Source organism: Dermacentor andersoni, chromosome 7 (genome assembly GCF_023375885.2).
Source record: "Dermacentor andersoni chromosome 7, qqDerAnde1_hic_scaffold, whole genome shotgun sequence".
NCBI lineage: Eukaryota > Metazoa > Arthropoda > Arachnida > Ixodida > Ixodidae > Dermacentor > Dermacentor andersoni.
The window spans coordinates 12,097,806-12,121,112 of NC_092820.1; the positions used below are offsets into that span (position 1 = coordinate 12,097,806).

The 23,307-nt window shown below is 48.6% G+C and overlaps 1 protein-coding gene and 1 pseudogene across 1 annotated transcript in view; both read right to left on the minus strand.

Moving 5' to 3' along the window:
• LOC126535566 (mitochondrial-processing peptidase subunit alpha) overlaps window positions 1-23,307 on the minus strand; it is a 254,117-nt gene that overhangs the window by 102,098 nt on the left and 128,712 nt on the right. Inside the window, exon 8 of the mRNA XM_055073207.1 lies at window positions 7,428-7,600. Coding sequence (XP_054929182.1) covers window positions 7,428-7,600 — 173 coding nt within the window. The remainder of the gene's footprint in view (window positions 1-7,427; window positions 7,601-23,307) is intronic.
• Window positions 20,348-22,343, minus strand: LOC140219432 (uncharacterized; annotated as a pseudogene).

Here is a 23,307-nt window from a genome sequence, read left to right on the forward strand (position 1 = left end):
GTTTTATTTATTTATTTATTTTTGAATCGTTCTCGAAACACCATTCTCTCCGAATTATAGAAGTCCTCTAAAGTTAAAGCATCGGTTATTTTGATAAAACCAATGCTATCTATGCCAATAGTTGCTTGCATATGCAGCTTATCTGATATGGCAGACACAGTTTTTGCAAACAGTTAGATCCAGCAAAAAATTGTATTTGTTTTATTTCACATTTAGGTATATATGCTTATATTAAAAACTGAGTGATCAATTCGGAGACAACTTCAGTTTGTTTGAGTCTTCAATAATGCTTGCGTTTCGAGATATACATCATCAGATTTGACACTCAGTAGAATAATTTCGCATTCATAGGTGAGAGTCTAGACAGAGGCACACGACTGATCTGACGTCCAATGAATGAAGCGGTTTACTGGTCCGACTGTATCGGAGGCCACCTTGCCGCAACAACCTGCTACCACGACCGTACGATATAGCGAGGCCTAACCAGCGGTGCTTCATCGGTATCTAAAGCCCTTTGGTGACGAGTGGACCAGTATCTCAGTAGCAGCCGTACGAATGTGAAATCACCCTGCCAACAAAAGTGTGGGATAGGCGACAAATTGCCAGGCCAGCACCTTCGCCACCGGGGGTCATGCTATAAGGCGCTGCAGGAGCCAACGATGATGACAGGACTGACGAGGAGGACGATCGCCAATAGTCGTGTGCACAGGCTCCATCTTGTATGCCTGTCTCCCGCCCATTGTATACATCTTGTAAATATAATGTTACAAAAGCAGTCTTCTCGCAGTCGAGATTGTCCACGGCAATCTGCCAGTAGCAATCTGTCAAGTGTGTTTTCTCCCAGTAATATAATATATATATATATATATATTGTGACGAAGAAGATCGGCAGGCTGAAAATCCCCGTTGCCATCACGTGGCACGTACCCAGTTCGTTAGCTGGCTGCGCCCTACCTGCTGGTGCTGAGTTTGTCGCTGCTGCTCTAGGAGCCGAATAAACCCCCCTTTACAATTGGTGGAGCTGCTGGGTACAACCAGAATACTGGAACTTTGTAATCGGACACTGCAGCCCGTCTTCATAATGCTGGAAGAAGGACCACCACAACAACAACCCGCGGCCCCGGTGACTACCGTGGTCTGCCCCGGCCAGCAACACGACCCACCTATCTTCCGTGGTACCGAAGACCATGACGTAGAAGACTGGCTCGCTGACTACGACCAGGTGAGCATCCACAACCACTGGGACGACACCAAAAAACTTAATTACGTGTCGTTCTATTTCAGCGGTGTCGGCAGCGTGTGGCACCACAACCACGAACGTGATCTGACGACGTGGATGGCCTTCAAGAGGTATTTGGGCGCCCCGCGGTTCGCAAGCTTCGCGCCGAGCAACGTTTGCGTGGCCGTGCGCAACAGTGCGGGGAGACATTTGCCAGCTATATAGGACATGTTGTCGACCTCTGCAACCTCGTTGACGTTGCAATGGCTGATGCCAAGAAGATCCGACATATCTTAAAAGGCATTGAAGACGACGCCTTCCAGATGCTGTTGGCGAAAAATCCCTCGACAGTCTCTGAACTCATCAGTCTGTGTCAAAGCTTCGACGAACTGCGCAAACAATGCGTAGCCACCCACCAATCTACACCTCAGGCCACTTCAATGTTGAGCTTGGCTGCTGCCCCAGATAACTCTTCGCTGCTGCTTCAGATCAAGGAGTTCGTCCGTGAAGAGGTGGCTCGTCAGCTTTCCTTGATTCCACTTGCACACGGCCAGCCGCGTACTCCGTTGGCGCCCGCTCTCCAATCTGTCATCAAGGAGCAGGTAGCCGACCACATTTCGCCTTCTCTTCAGCAGGCTCCGACGGTCGCTCCCCTGACGTATGCCGAAGTCGCGATGAGGCCTGCGCCGCAGACCTATGGCCCCCTTCGCCCACCTTTGCGCCCACCCGTATTCCCTCCAGTCCGTCCACTGGTGCACTATGCACGACCTCAAGACCATTGGCGCACGGAAGACAACCATCCGATTTGTTTTTATTGTGGCCGTGCTGGACACGTGGCATGTCACTGTCGCCTGCTTACACCGAACGTCCTGAACAATGTGCGTCCGTATGCACCATGTTTCCAACAACGCCGCAATTATTCGGACGCCTTTGAATCTCCTTCTGCCGTCGACACCGCATTCTCCGCCGCTCGCCGTTCACCTTCTCCTCGCCGCCGCTCGCTTTCCCCCATGCACCGGCGGCGGAGCCCTTTGCGCCAGGAAAACTAAATATCGCAGTTCAGGAGGCGAGAACTGCGGTGCCATGCGAAATGTATAAAGCCTCACACTTCTCCGAAGAACGTTATTGAAGTCGAAATAGAAGGAACATTGACGCTAGCACTTGTCGACACCGGCGCTGCACTTTCAGTGATAGATGCCCGTATTTGCCGCAAGATAGGAAAAGTGACAACGCCGCTTTCTGGACTGTCTCTTCGAACTGCCAACGCGCAGCACGTCGAGCCATCCGGCGCCTGCACTGCTCGTGTCGTAATTCAGGAGGTCCTCTATATCATAGAATTCATCGTGTTGCCGTCATGTTCACACGAAGTCATATTAGTTTGGGACTTTCTCTCCACACATCATGCGATCATTGACTGCGCCCGTGCTGAAATCGAGCTGTTTCAGTTTTCGACCGATATTATCACTGACCATAAGGACCATTGTCGCAGAATCGCTGTATCGGAAGACACCGTTATACCTGCCTGGTCTTCTGCTCTTGTCAGTATCTCTTGCGAATATGTAGATGACGGCACAGTACTCTTCACTCCGTCCGAACTCTTAGTTCGCCGCCATTCACTACCACTGCCGTTCGCCGTCCTCGAGTTCAAAGCTGGCGCCTCTCTCATGTGCGTCTCAAACCCATCGGCTGAACCAATTACTTCACGCCGCCGTAAAAGCCTTGGCAGAGCAGAGCCACTGACCTCATCTTCAATACTTGACATGATGGACGACTCCACTTATCTTGCTGCTCTCGAGGCATCGCCTCCTCAGTCACTGCCGCGTTCTTTTACGCCAGCTATTGCCAGTGACCTTACGATGACGCAGCGCGACGAACTTCTTCGCTTGCTCCAAGGCTTCTCTTCATCTTTTGACTGCCAAGCAACATCACTTTGCCGCACAACGACTGTTTCGCACACTATCGACACTGGGAGCTATGCACCAATTCGACAGCGTCCCTACCGAGTATCCGCGACTGAAAGACACGTTATCAATGACCAGGTGAACGATATGCTCAATCGCGGTGTTATCCAGCCTTCTAGTAGTCCTTGGGCATCACCAGTCGTCCTAGATAAAAAGAAAGACGGCACCATACGATTTTGCGTTGATTGTCGAAGGCTTAACAAGATTACCCGAAAGGATGTATACCCGTTGCCACATATTGACGACGCACTTGACTGTTTGCAAGGAGTGGAGTTCTTTTCCTCCTTAGATCTCTGCTCTGGCTACTGGCAGGTGCCCATGGCTGACGCTGACTGTTCGAAAGCCGTGTTTGTAACACCAGACGGCTTGTATGAATTCACTGTAATGCGGTTCGGTCTGTACAATGCGCCCGCCACCTTCGAACGCATGATGGACGGCATCCTACGCGGCCTGAAGTGGCATACTTGCCTCTGCTACCTCGATGACGTTGTCGTCTTTTCTCCTGATTTTCCGACCCATCTTCGGCGTTTACATCAAGTTTTGACCTGTTTCCGGAATGCTGGTCTCCAGCTTAACTTAAAAAAGTGCCGATTTGCAGCTCAAAAACTGACTATATTAGGCCACGTTGTCTCCAAAGAAGGCATCCTTCCTGATCCTGCTAAACTTCGCGCCGTATCCGAATTTCCGAAGCCCACTAATTTGAAAGCACTACGCAGCTTCATTGGCCTATGCTCTTATTTTCTACGTTTTGTTCGGAATTTTGCTACTGTGATTGCACCACTAACCCAACTTCTCCAAGGCGACCATGAACTTTCTGCTTGGTCGGAAGCCTTTGATGATGCCTTTACGACTCTTCGTCACCTACTCTATCTCCGCCAATCTTGCGCCATTTTGATCCAAGCGCACCTACAGAACTTCACAGTGACGCCAGTGGTGTCGGCCTTGGTGCCGTGCTCGCACAACGCAAGGACATTAACGCCGAATATTTAGTCGCCTATGCCAGTCGTGCCCTCACGAGACCTGAGGCCAATTACTCAGTAACAGAAAAAGAATGCCTGGCTATCGTATGGGCTCTTCGAAAATTTCGTCCATATCTCTACGGTCGACGCTTTGACGTGGTGACGGATCATCATGCTCTTTGCTGGTTGTCCAACCTAAAAGACCCGTCGGGCCGCCTCGCTCGGTGAGCCCTCCGAGTCCAAGAATATGATATCCGTGTCGTCTATCGCTCTGGACGCAAACACGCTGACGCCGATGCCCTCTCGCGCTCCCCAGTTACTTCAGACAGCAGCACTTCTACGGACAGACATGACATCTCACCACTTGACATCCTGGACATGGCATCGGAGCAACGAAAAGACCCATGGATCGTCATGATATTCGACTTTTTTGTCAAGTCCTCCGGCAACTTCGGCACCTCGAGCGTTACGCCGACAGGCGCAGCATGTCACAATCCGGGACGGACTTTTATACCGCCGCAACTACCTCAATGACGGCCGCAAATGGCTCTTAGTAGTGCCTCGCCACCTACGACAAGAGTTCTGCTCCGCTTCTCATTCTGACCCGCAGTGTGGTCACGGCGGAGTGTCAAAAACTTACACACGACTTCGCCTACAATATTATTGGCGAGGGATGTACACCTTCGTTGACAAATACGTACGCTCCTGCATTGCCTGCCAGCGACGCAAATGTGTCTCGCATCTCTCCACCGCACCTCTCCAACCACTTCCCTGCCAAGCTCAGCCATTTGACCGTGTCGGCATTGATATATACGGGCCTCTTCTGGCGCTGGCAACCGATGGATTGTTGTCGTCGTAGATCATTTGACACGGTATGCTGAAACCGCCGCCTTGCCTGCCACATCAGCAAAAGACATCGCCTCGTTCATTCTAAACAACTTCGTTCTCCGCCATGGCACACCTCGTGAACTGTTGAGCGATCGGGGCCGCGTATTCCTCTCGGATGTCCTGCAGTCACTCCTATCTGAATGCCAAATTATTCACCGCACTACTACTGCTTATCATCCACAGACCAATGGCTTAACAGAACGATTCAACAGAACTCTTGCTGACATGCTATCAATGTATGTTGCCTCTGACCACTCTAACAGGGACCTTGTACTTCCGTTCGTCACTTACGCTTATAACACCGCCTCTCAAGCCACAACCGGATTCTCACCATTCTTTCTGCTTTACGGCCACCATCCCTCCAGCACCATTGATACGGTTCTCCCGTACCGGCCGGACCCTGCTGATTGTTCACGTGTTTCTGCGGTTGCTCAGCACGCCGAGAAATGCTGACAACTGGCCCGTTCTTTGACTTCTGCTCAACAGTGCCGCCAAAAAGAACGCCATGACCTCAATCCTCCCCCTCACCCCTTCCCCATCGACTCACTCGTGTGGCTTTGGGTCCCACCTGTTGCTGCTCCTGGCCTTTCGTCCAAGCTCCTCCCGAAGTACCACGGACCCTACCGTGTGGTTGCACAAACATCACCAGTGAACTACGTGGTCGAACCCGTATCGCCATCTTCCGATCTGCGTCGTCGGGGGCGAGACACTGTGCACATTGACCGGCTGAAGCAGTATTACGATCCGCCCACCTCCTCCTAGGTCGCCAGGATGGCTGCTCTTCAATTCCGGGGGTGATTGTGATGAAGAAGATCAGCAGGCAGAAAATCCCCATTGCCATCGCGTGGCACGTACCCAGTTCGTTCGCTGGCTGCGCCCTACCTACTGGTGCTGAGTTTGTCGCTGCTGCTCTATGAGCTGAATAAACCCCCCTTTACAATATATATATATATATATATATATATATATATATATATATATATATATACTTTTTTGTGTTTTTTTGCATAGGGTTGCTATACATTGCAAGTGAAAATGCAATAAAGAGTGTTTGTTAGCCAGCGCTGTATACATCGTCTCTGCTTTCATACTGTCCATTGCGCTGTTTTTATCCCCTTTGTAATGTTAGCTATGATCACGCAACTTCTCCAAAAAGCAAGAACCACAAGCAAATCTAAAGACTCATCACAGACCACTGCTGCAGGTTCTCTTGCACGCCCATGTTTCAGAAAACCATTGTCTTTAGGAGGTTTGCAATGCAGAATAGCAAAAAGCTATGAAGCTTTTTATAATCTAGCTATAAACTCCAACTTGCTATGAACTAGCACGAGATTAAACGCTCAAAATATGTTAGTACTGTGAAACTTTGTCACAACGAAGTTGCATTCATCTTAAGAATACCTTCCTAGCATTCAAAATGGCAACCCAGAAAGAAAACATTAATATTTAATTTGTTATATATGTGTCCCGGGGGCACAGCTTGGGCAAGCCCAACATGTTGTTGCCATAGACAGCCTGCACGCAGCACCAGCCCCAGTAAGCAAAGTGCACATTTTTGGGTCACCGGCCTTGTGCACAGCACTCCTTTATTCTCAATTCTACACCCTCGCAGCTAACACACCTTCGCTCATTGCCACACCCACCCGTCTTACCCTCTCTCTCCTTTAGAAGAACCCTACCTATATATACTGTGCCGAGGAAAGCATGTGTCGCCTTGAAAAAGGCACGCTTTTACCTTGTTCTCGTTTTGTTCATTGTCTTGAATTTCCATCTCCCGCCTTCCCTCTGTTTTCCTTATATTCGTGTTTGTTACACTGAGGTCCCACTGTAGCATGCTGGTGACACATGCTGTGCAAAATTACTACTTTGGCAGTAGCAAATTCTACCTGCACTATCACTGTCCTGATGTCAATGCGCACGCAGCGCGCAGCAGCTATCACAGAGTATCTGGTGGCTATCACTTTCCCTTCCCCGCTTTCCCTTCTTCTTACCCTGCGATTTGGGGGGGGCAAGAAAACCAATGCCCCAAGACAATAAAGCTGGCTTTTTCATTGATGGCATCAGGAGTGCTGATGTCTGGTCACTTCAATCACAGCTCACTCTTTTGGTTAAAGTACAACATGTGATCACACATGGTCTCACCTGCCGTGGTTGCTTAGAGGCTATGGTGTTGGGCTGCTGAGCACGAGGTCGCGGGATCGAATCCCGGCCACGGCGGCTGCATTTCGATGGGGGAGAAATGCAAAAACACCCATGTACTTAGATTTAGGTTCACATTAAACAACCCCAGGTGGTCAAAATTTGCAGAGTCCTCCACTATGGCGTGCCTCATAATCAGAAAGTGGTTTTGGCACATAAAACCCCATAATTAAATTTTTTTTTTCTAACACATGGTCTCACCTGTGCACTGCTTCCACCAATGCAGTGTGGTCGACCCCAACGCCAGCCACCACCATGCGTGACGGAGTGAAGTGGTGGCTCAGGTAGGTGTACAGCACCTGGCGCCCAACCACGGCCACATTCTCCCGTGGGCACAGCTTGGGCAAGCCCAACGTGTTGTTGCCATAGGCGGCCTGCACACACCACCAGTCCCAATAAACAAGGCGCAAGTTTGGATGAGATCGAGAAAGCAGTGAGAGCTCAGACCTTAGTCCATGGCAGTGGACTGACAAAGGCTGCTCCAAAGAGGAAAGGTTATGAGAGCACAAAACGTGTTGCACTAGTTAGAATGACAGTCTAGGCCACAGAAAGGTAATCCAAGTAAGAAGACATCATTCGATACAGACAGTGCTTGACTTTCACAGGCCAAACTGTTGTGAATGCATTGTTGCACTTGCACAGAACATGGTTTGTTTTCTTGTTTTCTTGTGACTGCAAGTTCATGTCCTGTACTCTTGCAAACAAAGGACTGAAACTCTAGAAACATGATCCCCTTGTGGATGAAGGCCATAGTTGCTGCATACAGCATCCTAGCTGTATAATGCATTGCCAAAGCATTTTCATAGTGACAATTCGACACAGGTCTATCTCAAATTTGAAATTATGTATACTGATTTCTATAGTCCTGTGATATCCTATGCAAGTTTTGGCAGACAATCGGAGAGCTAATTTGACCACAATTGGCGTGCAGTGCTGTTTCACCTGCTTCCCATGGCAGCCAACCCTGTGTGCAACAATGACCATTTTGTAGCTCACACTCTCCAAGGCAATGCTGCCAAGGTGCAATGTACAGTATGCATTCATATTCCTTCAGACACTGCCTGGTTTCAAGGCGTAGCATTTCCTGCAGGACAGCGGTATCTTGTACAAAAAGCTTACCCTGCATGGCACAAGTCATGCTGCATGGGTCTTTGTGACTGTGCCACCGTTTTTACATTCACTCTTCATGCCAATTTCTCATGGAGAGAAAAAACAAAACACATTCTGTACTTAGTTGCCCTATGCTTAAGGCAGTGAGAAAAACTGGAAGGTATGCAACCGGCCTTGCCCTTGGCTGACTTGCAACTCCTTGAGGAAAAAGGTTATTAGATTCTGAGATCACATGTGCAAAAAGCAGCTTGTTCTGCCATTGACCCCAGCAGTTTCCTAAAGAAACCAGCCCACCTGAGCTATTCTAAAAGGCATTACAGCACCTTTGTCCAACAAGGTGTTTGCATGACTTTGTGGGAGTGTAGCTTACCTTAGGCGCATAGGAAAACAGGCAGCTTAACCCTTTGAAGGTTTTTGCCGTACATGTACGGCGGCGGTTTTCTGTCTCGCAAGGTCTTTGCCGTACGGGTACGGTTTTGACCGTCCGTTTGAAATTTCGTGCCATAATGACGATGCATGCTGACTGGGAGATGCTGCCACCTCTTAGGACTTATAAGAAACATTTTAAATTTGTGCTACCTTGTTGCAGAGATAAACAGAACTGATTTCTAGCTTCAGTGCATCACACAGACTGCGGCAACACCCCTTTTGCGGTTTCGGTTTCACCTCATGATTACAACGGAGGCGCGCGAAACGTGACCTTTCTCTTTGTCGGCAATCTCTTGAAGGGGTTGCAGAAGTTGATTTCTATCTTGATTGGCGCTGCTATTAGCTTGTTTATCACCACCGCTCGCGACATATTCTCGCTCTCAGCGGCAACGCGCTTTCGCGGTTTTGGTTTCGCCAAGTGATCGCAACGGAGGCACACGAAACGTGATTTTTTATCTTTGTCGGCACTCTCTTGCAGGGGCGGCGGAAGTTGATTTCTATCTTGATTGGAGCTGCTCTTAGCCTGTTTATCACTGCCACTCACGAGGTATTCTTGCTCTCTGCGGCAACGCGCTTACGCAAGAGGGTGCCTCAGACCTCTGCCCAAGGCAGCCGCACGCAGAGAAGATGTCATGTATGTGTCAACACAACTCGTTGCTCCAAGAGGAGAACAGACATGCATTTTAGGTGTGCAGAGTGCGATAAGGCGCTATGTGTAGACCCGTGTTTCAAGGAGTACCACACTCTGAAATACTATTGAACATTTTGCAGTTCTAAGTGATGCCGACACCAAAATACTGTTCCTAATTTTTTTTTTACTATTTATTCCAGCCTTTATACATTTTATACATTCAAGATCCGCAATAAAGTAATTTGACCACCTGGGAAAGTTTTTTCAAAATAATTCAACCCTCAAAGGGTTAATTTCCCTCCAAGCTTCCTGTCTAGACCTCAAAGTGGCCTGCATTGTTCTACAGGAGGACGCAACACTGGACTTGTTGATGCTTGCTTAATGACATGATGTAGTGCAGTGTTGCAGCATGAGCAGCCTATGGTCCCAAGCCACACATGTGGCCCCCTTTTCCACTCCACATTAGTTGCTTCTCTCCCAATGCACACAAGCCCTTTCTCTCTCTCGTTAATTGCAAGGCAAACCACTGAACTTCCCTGTATGTTTTCACGTGAGCACCACCTACCCTGATTTTCTTTATGTGTACACGCACCCTTAAAAACACACCATATGACAAAAAGCCACCTTCCATTTGATGCACACATTAAATGATGCCATAATCTATGATTTGCTGCTTGTTCGACAAATCAAGGACTCATGCCACGATTACGGAGTCGGCAGCTTAAAGCAAGAAAAGACAAACCAAAATGTCATGTCAGTACTCCTTTAACCCTTTCAGTGCCACTCACATACTGGCACATTTCCATACTTCTGTTCCACAATGTCACTTAGGTAACCATATGTTCTCCACTCTCTCCAGTCAGACACGTGCAATAACACAAAGGGGGCAAGCTCCATCTGTAGTAAATTTCAAAAGCATATTTTCTCATCAGTTTGTTTGCTCAATCTGGGTTTGAATCTGATAGCGTAAGGGGCCCCGTGCCGCAGAAAATCCAGCGTCCTGCGTCGAACATTGTTTCGGCAAAAAGATTTTCAAACCACCCATGCCCAGGCCGTCCATATGGCACAAGGCAGTTACTGAACTAAATGAATTACTCAAGCTAAAATATGTAAAAAAATCGTAAAGTATGACTTATAGACAACCTACAGACATGATAGCCTCGGATTGTAATTTGCTTTGATCTTAGCCGATAGGCCGAGAAACGATAGCTAGATTGTAATTTGAATTCATGGGAAAACATAATTCTGTTACGCGAAAACTCAAAGAAACCATTTTTCCAGCGTTTCTACCATTCATAGACAGGCCATGGCATCCACCATTTGTGCGTGCCCGCGCTAGAGTATCTTGGAAGTCACGAAGCAGCGTGCCTGGTTCTTTGCAATACCTCCAGATGGTACTTGCCTCCGCTGCATCGCGGCCTACGCAGGAGGCTGCGTTTTTACCAGAAAGCCTGCCTCTGTGCATAGTGTTCGCGGCCAGCATTTCTCTATAAACATTATGGTTACATGCACTCCAGTTACCGGGAAGCGTGAGAAGCAGTCAGGGATCTTTGAATGCTATCGCGTTCCACTCTTAAAGACGAAGCTTAAGCGTCCTCCAAGTTTTTGTTAGTGTGCTGTGGAATGCACACCCTCATGGGGTGGTTGCGCCGCGTAGATCACACATCCACCGCAGACGGGAGGGGTGGCTCCCGAATTTATTGCACCACAACGACAGCGAATCCTCGTCGAAATATTCATGTCGTAGTGGAAGGCCACCACTCTTGCGTGTCTCTGCCAGCTTTTGTACGTTTATATGAGGTATCTCTCTCTCTCTCTTTCTCTCTCTCGTTTTTTCTCCTGACAAAACTAGGTAGGAGGTAGAAAAAAAAGATAGGAATGTGAGGAATAGACCCGGATGGAAGCACCCAAGGAAGTTTTGGATTAACGCAAGTCAATTTTAAGTCAGGATATTCCATGAGAGAAGATTACTATTGTGTCTGCAACCCTGAGTGCTGAGCATGAACGGTTGGCAACAATGACATTGGAGGACTATGCGACAGTGTGTGCTGATGGTGCCTCGCCTCTGTGCGTGAGTTCAGTAGTGTTCTATTGCTGTGTAACCCAGTGTGTCCGAAGCTAGGGGCTTCGCATATAAAACCATAACAATTGGCAATGAGGCAAATCCACTGAGATGGCAGCAATGACAACAACAACGTTGGGCTCCATGGGAGAATTCACGCCAGGATCTGGTGAGGTGGCATGGACTTTGTACAGAGCAGGCCACTGTTAAAGGGGACACCGGAGTGCATGGCGTCTGCTCTGCGTCACCACCGGCTGGGGGGCGCCACGAGCTTCCCAGAGGCGCAGTGAGCGCAGTGGGAGGTGCTCTTTTGGCATCTGCTACTGTCTGCAGCCGCAGCGAGTGTAGTGCATGGTGCTCGTTCATCGTCTGCTACTTTCTACTGCCGTGCTTCGGATCGCCACAAAGCTCTGCTGTGTGAAGCTTGCTCTGCTCCGAGCTCTGCTCCGATCCGAGCTTGCTCCGCTTCCACGGGTGGATGAGGCGCTGAATAATCTTATCGGGCAAAGTATTCTTGAGCCTGTCCGACATTTCCAGTGGGCCACACTGATAGTTGCTGGAAGGATGGCAGTATACGAATTTGCGGGGACTACAAAAGTACTTTGAATCCTGTGATCTGTTGGGAAACATATCCCCTTGCCTACACCAGAAGAGCTGTTTGCTGAGCTAGTGGGCTGTTCCAAGTTCTCCAAGCTTGATTTCAGTCAAGTGTATCAGCAACTAGTTGGTGACAAGGAAACTGCTGACCTTTTGACACTGTCAACATATCACGGACTTTTCTGAGTAATGCGTCTGCAGTTCAGAGTAACAGTAGCTGTTGCTATATTTCAGTGGTACATGGAAGAGCTGCTTTGAGGTAACGAAGGTGTGCAAGTCTAATTGGACGACATCTTGGTTGGCAGCAAAGATGAAGAACATAATGGGCAACTTGAAGCAGTGTTACAGAGCATACAGGATGAGGTGTGCGACAAAACGAAGAGAAATGTGCCTTTGGCATGCATGAACTTGAGTTTCGTGGGTAAAAAGTCAGCGGAGCAGGGATCCAGCCAACTGATGACAAGGTGAGGGCTCTGCATGATGCACCAAGCTGCAAAAAGGAGCTGCAGGCTTTTCTGGGAGCCTTCTACAACAGGTTCCTGTGTGGAGCTGCACACACCCTTGTACAGGTTACTTGATAGCAGCTGGAAGCGGACAAAGCAAGAAGCAGAGGCTTTTCATCGAGCTAAGCAGCTGCTACAATCGTCAACCATCCTTGCCCACTACAGCATCCAGAAGCCACTACTACTGGCCTGTGATGCTTCGCAGTATGGGCTTGGAGCAGTGTTGAGCCACGTTGATGATAATGGCTATGAGGTGCCAATAGCCCATGGCTCCCGAACAATGACGGCAGCAGAGAGGAACTATGCACAGATGGACCGAAATGCTTTAACCATAGGCTTTAGTATTAAGAAGTTCCACGATTTTATCTACGGCCGCTATTTCTGCATAGTGACTGATCATAAGCCTCTACTGGGATTGTTGCACCATGCAAAGCCAATGCCAGAAGTTTTTTCATGAAAGATGTTACGATGGCGACTAATGCTGTCTGCATATTACTAGGAATTGGAGTACAGGCCCGTGCAAGGCCTCAGAAATGCAGATGCCCTTAGTCAACTGCCTGCAGCAACAGAGACAAGATTGACTGAAAAAAAATTGAGTGATGTGCGAATGCTGGAGACAGGGCCTGGGCCGGTATTTTGTAGCGATGCCTTTTCCAATTCTATGCCTTTTCAGGCTTTTCGCGCTTGGCCACTGGTCAGAGCGATGGTCTGCCCACATTATCAACGCGATCAGGCGGCCGTGTGAGGTGGATGATAAGAATAGCATAGAATAAGGCATAAGGCATCGCTACAAAATAGCGGCCCTGAAACTGCTTGAGATGTTCACAGCTCAGTGCAATCGAAGTGACTCAACCTTGGCTAGAGTTCAACATTGGGTTGTGAATGGTTGGCCTCATGGAAAACTCCAGGAGGAATTTAAGCCATTTATTCATCGGCAGCATGAGCTTTCAGGGTACCGTGGCTGTCTTCTGTGGGGCAGCAGGGTGATTATTCCAAACCAAGCAAGAAGTCATGTTTTAGAGTTGCTGCACAGCACACATCCTGATATTGTGCGCATGAAAGCCTTGGCAAGAAGCCCGGTCTGGTAGCCAGGAATCGATGTGGACATTGAGCGAAAGGTGCGAGCTTGTCAGTGCTGTCAAAAGACAAGGCCAGAACGTGCAAGGTCATGTCCCTGGGAGTATGTGAAGAATTCATGGTGCAGGAGCCACATAGACTTTGCAGGACCATTCCGACGAACTGTTCCTCCAAATGGTTGGAAGTACTTCCTCTGAAATCCATGTCATCAGCAACTGTGTGCCGCAAGTTGCGTGCTTTGTTTGCACTGCATGGCACCCCAGACACTGTGGTTTCAGACAATGGAACAGCATTTTGTTCAGAGGAGTTTGAAGTGTTCATGCGAGACAACCAGATCCATCATGTCAGAGTGGCACGTTACCACCCATCTTCAGGACACGTTGAACGCATGGTGCAAGAGACTAAGCAGGTTCCGAGATGCATGAGTGGTGGAGACACGACCACAAAACTGGCTCGTTTTCTTTTAAGCCAATATGTTCTTCGACACTCAACAACAAGCGATAGTCCTGAAATGCTGATGGGCAGAAGACTCCACACTGCACTGGATAAAATGCGCCCAGATCTGCTGGGAGAGAAACTGGCACAGCAAGGCAGCCAGAAGGTGTGGTAGTATCAACAGCCCGTTTTCATTCAAAATTAATTGGAAGGTCCCAAGTGGCTGCCTGGCATTGTATGCAACATTACAGGACCTCTGTCATACATGGTTCATACCAAAGTCTTTGGAAGCATCATGTTGATCAGTTAAGGAGCAGAGAGTGGAATGAGTATTCCGTCAACCTCTAATTGTGTTGCAAAATAAGACCGTTGACCAGCAGCTGTTGCTTCTGGAGCCTCGTGAACATTCAGAGGAGCAAACTGTGCCAAGTGAACGCGCTGACACCACAGAGAAACCAGTGGCCAAGCTGCCCTTATCATCCCCTATCTCACACCCGGTGGAACTATCCGAGGCATTCGAGCCATAAGAACAACCTGGCCGTTCTCAGCACATCAAACAACAGCCAAGCTACCTGGAGGACTGCATTTGCTAGGGGGGAAAAGTGTTGTGTCTGCAACCCTGTGTGCCGAGCGTGGACGATAGGCAACAAGGACATTCCGGGACTGTGCGACGATAAGCGCTGACAGTGCCTCACCTCTGTGCGCGAGTTCCGTAGTGTTGTATTGCCGTGTAAAGCAGTGTGCCACGAAGCTAGTGGCTTCGCTAATAAAGTCATAACCATTACTGTTTCAGCAAGAAATTTTATTACAATAATCCATAAATACTACATTGTATTATATACAATGAATATTACATTTCTGAATATTCGTTGTGGAGCAGAAGATACCTGTTTTGAAGCATGCTAGGTGAGTGAAACATGAGTGAAATATGAGTGAAACATATGAAACATGAGTGAAATATGTATAGACAAATAAAAAAAAAAAAGATGGTATTTGACTTTGAAAAACACTATTGGGTTACGGATAATTAGTTCTGCAGAAACATGCAAGGTGGAGGAAAGTTCACTAAAGGAAAAAAATGTCATACATCTGACCAAGAAAACTTACACGTGTTCCTTGGGAAAACCCTGTTAAGTTACATACTGGACATGCCAACTAAATGTGGCCAAGAAAAAAAAAAAGAAAAGGGGGATTTACGAAACAGCAACCCACTGAACGTTGACAGGCTTTTGTTATTGGTACTCAAGATTTTCTTTTTTTTTTTTTGTGCACAAGCAACTAATATTTAAGTTTAATTAGCTAACATTAATTACCTCAATCATTAGACAAGGATATTGGATAATGCCAATCCTAGGTTGCTTTAAATTCAGTTATCACTCATGTTTCAACATCCTCCACAACTTTTTCATTGACATCTCGTCTATTAAGCGAGTTTATAAAAATGAGCTAATTAGACATATTAGTGCACAGTGACCAAGAAATACTGACTGTGACAACCATAAACAAATGGACATCGTTCTCGTAATGCCCTCAGTTATCTTTTATTTCTTGGTGGCATTCAGGTGGAACAGCATGAAACTACAGAATAAATGCGAAGTTACTTGGTTGGTCATTTCATGTTTGCCAGTATTCCACATAACTTGGTGAGAAGAAAGAAAACTCTGACATTTATGAAAAGAATAAAGGGGAAAAAGTGTTCAGTGGCTTTTTGATTAGCATCACCGACCAATATATTGCACAAGTTTGATTATTAAGGCTGCCGCATATAATAAATGTAAAATGGCGATCAATATATTGTATGCCAAACAATGGTTTCTTAAAAGACTCGATCTGCGCAAGTCCCATCACGAACATCATTGCACGCAATTGCTGCCGTTCGCGTACACTCCGACTTAGATAGTCTAAAACCAAAACTTTACATCCTTGGTTTGCGTTTTGTAGTCACAAAAGCTCGATTTTGTATGGCATGGTTGTGCAGAATACACAGTACCCACAGTACAAGTTTGAGGGATCATTATGGTTGCCATTGGATATTTCTGGTCAAGAAATTTCATGAGAGCAAGCAGCTCGTTCGTTAGTGTGCCGCATTATCATACCGATAACCAGACGTGGTTCATCTTTGAAATACATTTTAACATTACATGCATGGTGTTCACCATTAATCAACACAGATTTACGAATAGGGCATACAAGCGAGCCCTAAAATGTATAACTACAGGCCGTACAACTTGTTCATTCAGCTGGGAGCACAGCTTTCTTTCCCAACTGCCCCATTAAAGAAGCACCAGTTCAAATCATCGTTAACTTGTCCACATGTTACACAAATGCGTAAGACTTATATAAAACATTCATATTGCACTGTATAGCACAAAGGGTTTCCGTTTTACTACAGCCAAATTACAATGCACCACCAAACACACCCACACTACAATGGCGCCAGGCATTGAAACAGAGTGCTCTAGCTTGGTTTCTCAGGCAAAATGCTAGCCAAAACATGGTTGTGTAATTGCCACTGAACATGTAAATCTTGCAACATTTAGCAACTTCGTTCGATGTTTGACACAAGCTGGTGTAGCTCAGTGGTTCGGTGCATAATGGCGCAATTGGCATGGCACTTCCATCCCTGAATAGATAAAATAAGAATCCGTGTCATTTGCACCCTTCTGAATGACAAAAAATAAACATTTGTGTTTATTTTATAATAGCTGAGAAAATACACCCAACATGGTGGCACGCCATCTCTAAAAAAGCACGACAATGAAAGGGTTAAATACAAAACACTAGGCATTTCAAGCAACAGCTAGAGGAAACAAATCTGTTTGTTGTAATGTGCAAATTTACATGCTTGATACCACGTAAGACACTATCTTACATGCAGCAATGTCATCCCGTTATGAATGACGAGAACATGGGACACCGAGGGTCAAATACACTGCTCCGAGACACTGGTTTACAAACTCTCATTGTTTAAGGGTGTGTTCAGATAAGATCGGCTAGTTATGCCTGGTGACCCCTTTTAATTCTGATCAAAAAATATATTTTGCTCCTGAGTGCCAAGACGAAATCAATCTTAGTTTTGTGGGAAAAAAATCTGTCTTCGTGAAGAAAATATGGAAGTGCCCGGTCAATCAAAAGTGCTTTTCACGAATTTTGCAGAATCCGCAATTTGGAGTCTGGGAGCATTGCGAGTGCTGCTAGCTCTCAGTTTGGTTTTTCACAGCTCCCGGATTCTAAACGTCCTTTTTCACGATTTGTGTGGACTTCTCCTAGCAAATGTGCAGTACGACTCGCAAACCGCTTCTGGCACTCATCATTTCCTGACCGCTGGAAAGTACGCCTAACTTCTCAACGGTACTAACATAACCAGTGTACCAGCCCGACTGCTGCAATAGGGAACGCCAAGCGGTGTCTGTGTGTACAAGTGCCAATGCCATTCTCAGCAGCTCTATGTGCAAAGCAAATGGCTTCTCATGCTGCTTTATCGCCAGTCTTCATGAACACAGACGCTTCGGCCCATGAGGCCACTGCCTTGAAAGCTCCTGGTAAGCGTCTCTCTTCACAAACTGCCATGGACTTAATGAACAAGAGTCGACCCCGAATGTGAAGCATGCATGCAGAACCCATTTCCTGTGGCCTGACATGCACACCCATACAAGGCCATCATCAAAGCATGCGCCTGCATCGACCTTTCCGCTGTACGATTGTTCAAGCCGCTCTAGATGCATGTCGTTACAGGACGGGGTTTAGAGCATTCCGCATCCATCAGCAAACAAATACAGTGTCGGTGTGGATACTGTCGCTAGACACAGTTAGTCGACTTCAGCAGCTTAGGCAGATTGTTCCTCCAGCCAGCGAGCCTATACCTGTCCAGGCCTATCAAGCATCGGGCGTCAACCTATGTTGGTATGTGGTTGCTAGAGTCGACCTAAGGGCAGAACAAGACACCCTACACGGCGAGCTCTTCTGCCCACCACATATCATTGTTGCTGCACGCCACATGGGAGAGAGGGGCACTTGTTTCATCACTGTCCAAGGTCCCTTAACCCCACTGCAGAAGATGTACCACTATGGCTGTATCCTTCGCCTTTGACCTTTAAAGCCTGCTGTCATATTTTGTTATGGTTACTACAAAAAAGGGTGCATGAAAGGCATCATGTCCTTACAACCGAGTGCTGACATGGACGCAACAGCTGGCTCCAATTTTCGCTGTGGCCTTTGCAAGTGTGATGACTATGGCATAACGTCACCTCAATGACTAAATAAAACACCACGCGAGAGCTTCGGCATAAATGCCAACAATCAAATGACCAAGACCAATCTGGCGGATTTAGAAACAGATGATTATCACGTCACGGAGGCCACGCCTTCCATGGAAAACAAAAGTTATACTGCCATGGTCAAAGAGCTGCGCAGGAGGCCTTCGCCGACAAACTGAGCCTCCTCCTTCGCAAATGGAAACACCAGACAATCTCATATTATTGGATATGAGACTGGCCTGACTTCAAGAAGACATGGATCACCTTTGGTGCCACCGAGAACTTCTAACAAGACGAATGGCAATGCTATGCACAACGTCGCGTGACACAAACATCCAGTCTTTTGAACAACTGCGTACTTCGTCCGCTGACCTGACACCTGTGAAACTCCTGCAATTTGTGGCCAAACAGCTGATGTCACTGTCGGAAGTTGTGGCCTCCAATCTTCCAAAATAACGTTGTCACAACACTCCCAGCCCCAAAACGTTCTGCAGTGGAAATGTCGTGGCCTACTGGGCAAGATATATGAACTTCGCAAATGGGTTTGCTTCGGATGTCATGCTTTTTGGGCAGTACTGCTTCAAGAAGCAAATGCCACATTACCGTATTTACACGATTGTAAGTCGACTCGAATGTAAGTCAACCACCCCCCCCCATATCACGTGTGACAGAAAAAAAAAAGCGTGTACCCGAGGGCGCATTCGATAATGAAATTTATTGGTACCTGGCGTGGTCACTGGAATACTCATCCTCACTAGTGCTGCCATCAACATCGCTGCTACGGTCCCACAGCGCGTCGTCGTCCAGCAAAATTCCCCATTTGGCAAATGACCACACCACGACATCTTGTGGAACAGCAGCCCACGCCAAATGCACCCACCCACACGCAGCCATCAGGGAAACTCTGTTGACAGGTCCGGTTGGAGTAAGTTCGCGGTGTTCTGCCGCCAGCCACTCGTACTCACGGTGGAGCAGGTCCTTAAAAGGCGAAGATCCGGGCTGTTTCATGACCATGTTGCACTTCACTGGCAGGGACCGACCACGCATTTCAGGGACGTAAGCCGTAAGCTTGGCCTACAACTCCGGAAAGCGTCCAGACTTCGGCCCGTGAGAAATTCTTCACTTGCCGTCACAGGTGAAAATTTTGCTTCATTGCCGCTCTCACATCGCCAGTTCAGAAACATTGAACTTGCGGCCCGCTGTGCAGTGATTTGTTTCTTCGGCGTAAAGGATGGCAGCCCTCTTGAACGCTGCTATGAACGAGCGGTGAATGTTTAGTGGGCCTGGAGTGATCATGACGACTGAGGAAGCACAGAAGTAGCACGTAGCCTGCAGTCAAGTCGAACGTGTCAAACTAAGAGCTACAGGGAAAGAGAAACACGTGAGCGGTGTCTGCTCTTCCATGAACTATCGATACTCCCTGCAAGTGCCACCGTTCTGAGGGTGCCGCCGCGAATGGAACTGCGGCACTTCCATCAACTATCGACACCCCCCCATGAGTGTTGTGCCCACTGTAAAACTTTAAAGACGTTGAAAAACCCTTCCGAAAAGCAAACAAACGTGCGGGATAGCGAAAAGCTATGGGTGAGGCCATAGAGCAAACATAAAATTGTAATTATGCTGTAGCTCCCCTAATATCTCGTTGGCTCGCATTTTTGGTGGTTTGGTTTCGATTGTAAATCGACCCCCCCCCCACTTCAGATTTTCAAATTTAAAAACGGAATGCTCGGGAGAAGAGTGCTGCTGCGACGGATTGCCTTTGCCCAATTGGGTGCGCCAAGTCGAAGCTCAGGTACTTCCCCGTGTGCGTTGGCTTTCTGTAGACACTAGTCCTCAAGCCGCTTGAAGTCCTCTCTATGAGGACGGACATCCAGGAAGGGAATTTGCTTATTGTTTTCCTCTTCAGCCGTGAACTGTATACTCGGCTTAAAGGAATTTAGGTGCTCGAGGATTGGATTGGAGCCAACTTTATTTGTGCTTGCAGTTGGGCGCTCGCGCACCCCGACAAGGGCCTACGTCATCTAGGAAGTCACTGTTACTCGGCGCGGGTCTCCACTTGCCGTTGCCAGCTCGCTGGGTCCCTGCCTTTCAAGCGCCCCGAGGAGCTGCTGGATGGCCCAGAGCTGTTCGTCTTGGTCGTAGCTCTTCGCGGCTGCCTCGAGCCGCGGTGGGATTGTTCTTGATTTTGCTTCTTCTGGAGTTTTAACGTAGTCCCACAAGATGTGCCTGTAATCTGCCGTCTCGCTCTGGCAGACTCTGCACTTATCGGTCGGATGTGTCTCTGGGTACATGCGATGCATCAGTCCCGGGCTCGGTAGCGATCCGGTCTGGAGCTGTCTCAGTAGCACCACCTCCGCTCGACTCAGCCTCGGGTGCGGGGGTGGGAGAGTCCTGCGAGCCAGGCGGTAGGCCTTCGTGATTTCGTTGCAGTCCGTCATGCGGTCCTTGGTTCCGAACCATGTCGGACGGTCTGTCACCGGGGCGCGGTTGGTTAGCGCTCGCGCCACTGCGTGTGCCATCTCATTGCGGTTCTCATTGTGTTCCGACGCGTTGCCCACGTGCACTGGGAACCATTTGAGTCTTAGTTTTCTGTCTTGTAGTTTGGCCGCTCGCAGTACGCGCTCGGCCTCCCTGCAGATTTGGCCTTTGGCGAAGTTTCGCATTGCCTGTCTCGTGTCACTCAGCACTGTGTGGCAGTCTGCGTCGTCGATGGCCAGGGCAATGGCTACCTCCTACGCTTGTTCCGCTCCGGCGCTTCTCACGCTCACTGCCATCCTCGTGGTGCCGGTTGACGCCTCTATGACGACTGCTGTGAAGGTGTTCCATTGGTATTCGGCTGTGTCCACGTACTGCGCATGCTTGTCGTTAGCATGCTGGTCGATGAGAGCCTTGGCCTTCGCTGCTCTTCTTCCCTTGTTGAACTGAGGATTGATGTTCTTTGGTATGGGGTCGATTCTGGTCTGGCGTCGGACCTCTTCGGGGAAGGGGAGCTTCATCTCCACCTCGTTCGAACATCCTATTCTCAGGTCGTCTAGTATGTTCCTCCCGGCTTTGGTCATGGACAGCCACTCCAGTTGAGAGGTCCGTTGTGCTTCGGCTATTTCTTCGAGCATATTGTGTATCCCGAGTTGTAAAAAGCGGGTCGTGCTCGTGGACTTGAACAGGCCCAGTGCCCTTTTGTACGCTGTTCTGATGATCATGTTGATTTTGTTACGTTCATGTTGCAGCCATCTGTGGTAGACTGCAACGTACGGGATGTGGATGAAGGATTGGACGAGCCTAATTAGGCTCTCCTCTCTCATGCTAGCCTTCCGGGAAGTGACTCGTTTGAGGAGTCAAATCGCGTTGGCTACTTTTGCCGTGAGACGCGTGATGGTTTCGCCATTTCTTCCATGCTTTTCGATGACCGTGCCTAGGATCCTAATTTTGCCGATCTCGGGGATCACGTTGCCGGATTTGGTTACAATTCTGATTTTTTCGTATTCGCGTTGTCTGGTCTTGCCTCTGCTGTTTTTGGTAGGTGGGAGTATGAGAAGCTCCGATTTGCTCGGCGAACATCTCAGTCCGGTGCATTCCAGCTGGTCTTCTATTGCATCAACGGTGGCTTACAGCGCGCCCTCGATGTGGGCGTCGCTGCCACCGGTCACCCACAGCGTGATATCGTCCGCGTAGATGGTGCGCCTGACGTTTTTGATGTCTGCAAGCTTTTCGGCTCCTCCGATCATTACCAGGTTGAACAGCATCGGCGAAATGACCGATCCTTGCGGTGTGCTGGTGCTCCGGAGCTTCTCTTGCGTCTGTAGGTCGCCTGCTCGTAGCTCGACGGTCCTGTCTGTGAGGATGTAGTTGCAGGATGTAGTTGTAGGATCTTTCGCCCATGTTGAGTTTGGAGACTTGGGACAGAATCGCTGAGTGTTTCACCTTATCGAAGGCGCTCTGCAGGTCGAGTCCTAGGATTGCTTTGTTGTCACGGGCGCTGCTGCCATTGTCGATGATTTGGTATTTGAGCTGTGGCATCGCGTTTTGCGTGCTTAGGTGCTGTCTGAAGCCGATCAGCGTGGCCGGGTACAGCCCTTCTCGTTCCATGTAGTCTTGCCACCTGTTGAGCAGGACGTGCTCCAGCACCTTGCCCACGGAAGACGAGATGGGCCGGAGGTTATCCGTGTCCGGTGGCTTCCCCGGCTTGGGGATCAGGATGGTCTTGGCTGTCTTCCACAGCTTTGGCAGTGCGCCCGCTCTGCAGCACTTGTTGAAGTATTTTGCGAGGTTCTCAATCAAGCCATCGTCGAGGTTCTAGAGCGCCTTGTTTGTGACGAGGTCCGGGCTGGCTGCCGACCGGCTGTTGAGGTCATGCAGGGCAGCGTGTACCTCCTCAACGTCGATGTCACGATCGAGCTTCGCGTTAGGTAGGCCGCCGTACGGCGCATGTTGTTCAGTGGGTGTAGTCGGCAGGTATTTGTCGTTAATGCGCCTGGTGACTTCGTCGGCGCCGTGTACCAAGAACGCTCGATGTATGAGCCTGGCGAGTCTGTCCCTTTGGTGCGACTTGGTCTTGGTTTCGGCGAGCAGGTGCTGCAGCAGGTTCCACGTCTTCACGCTGTGCATCTGCCCATCTGCCGCATTATAGGTCTCATTCCACTGTTGCGTGCATAGCGCGCGGCAGTGATCTTCGATCGCTCGGTTCAGGAATGTGTTGCTTACCGGTGAGGGATAATGCAGAAGCAGTCATCCACGTACCTTAGAAATAGCTTTGGTCGTGTCCCAAATGCAGATAAGGCGGCACTTTCCAGATCCTCTAGAGCAATGTTGGTGCAAACGACAGATACAGAGGCTCCCATCGCTGTGCCGAATACTTGCTTGTAATATTCCTTGTTAAAGATGAAGTACGTATTATCAAGGCAAAATTTTAGAAGGTGGCAGACGTAGTGGGATTCGAATGGCATGCGTTCAGGCAAAGAAGAGTCAACCTCGAGAAGTTTCC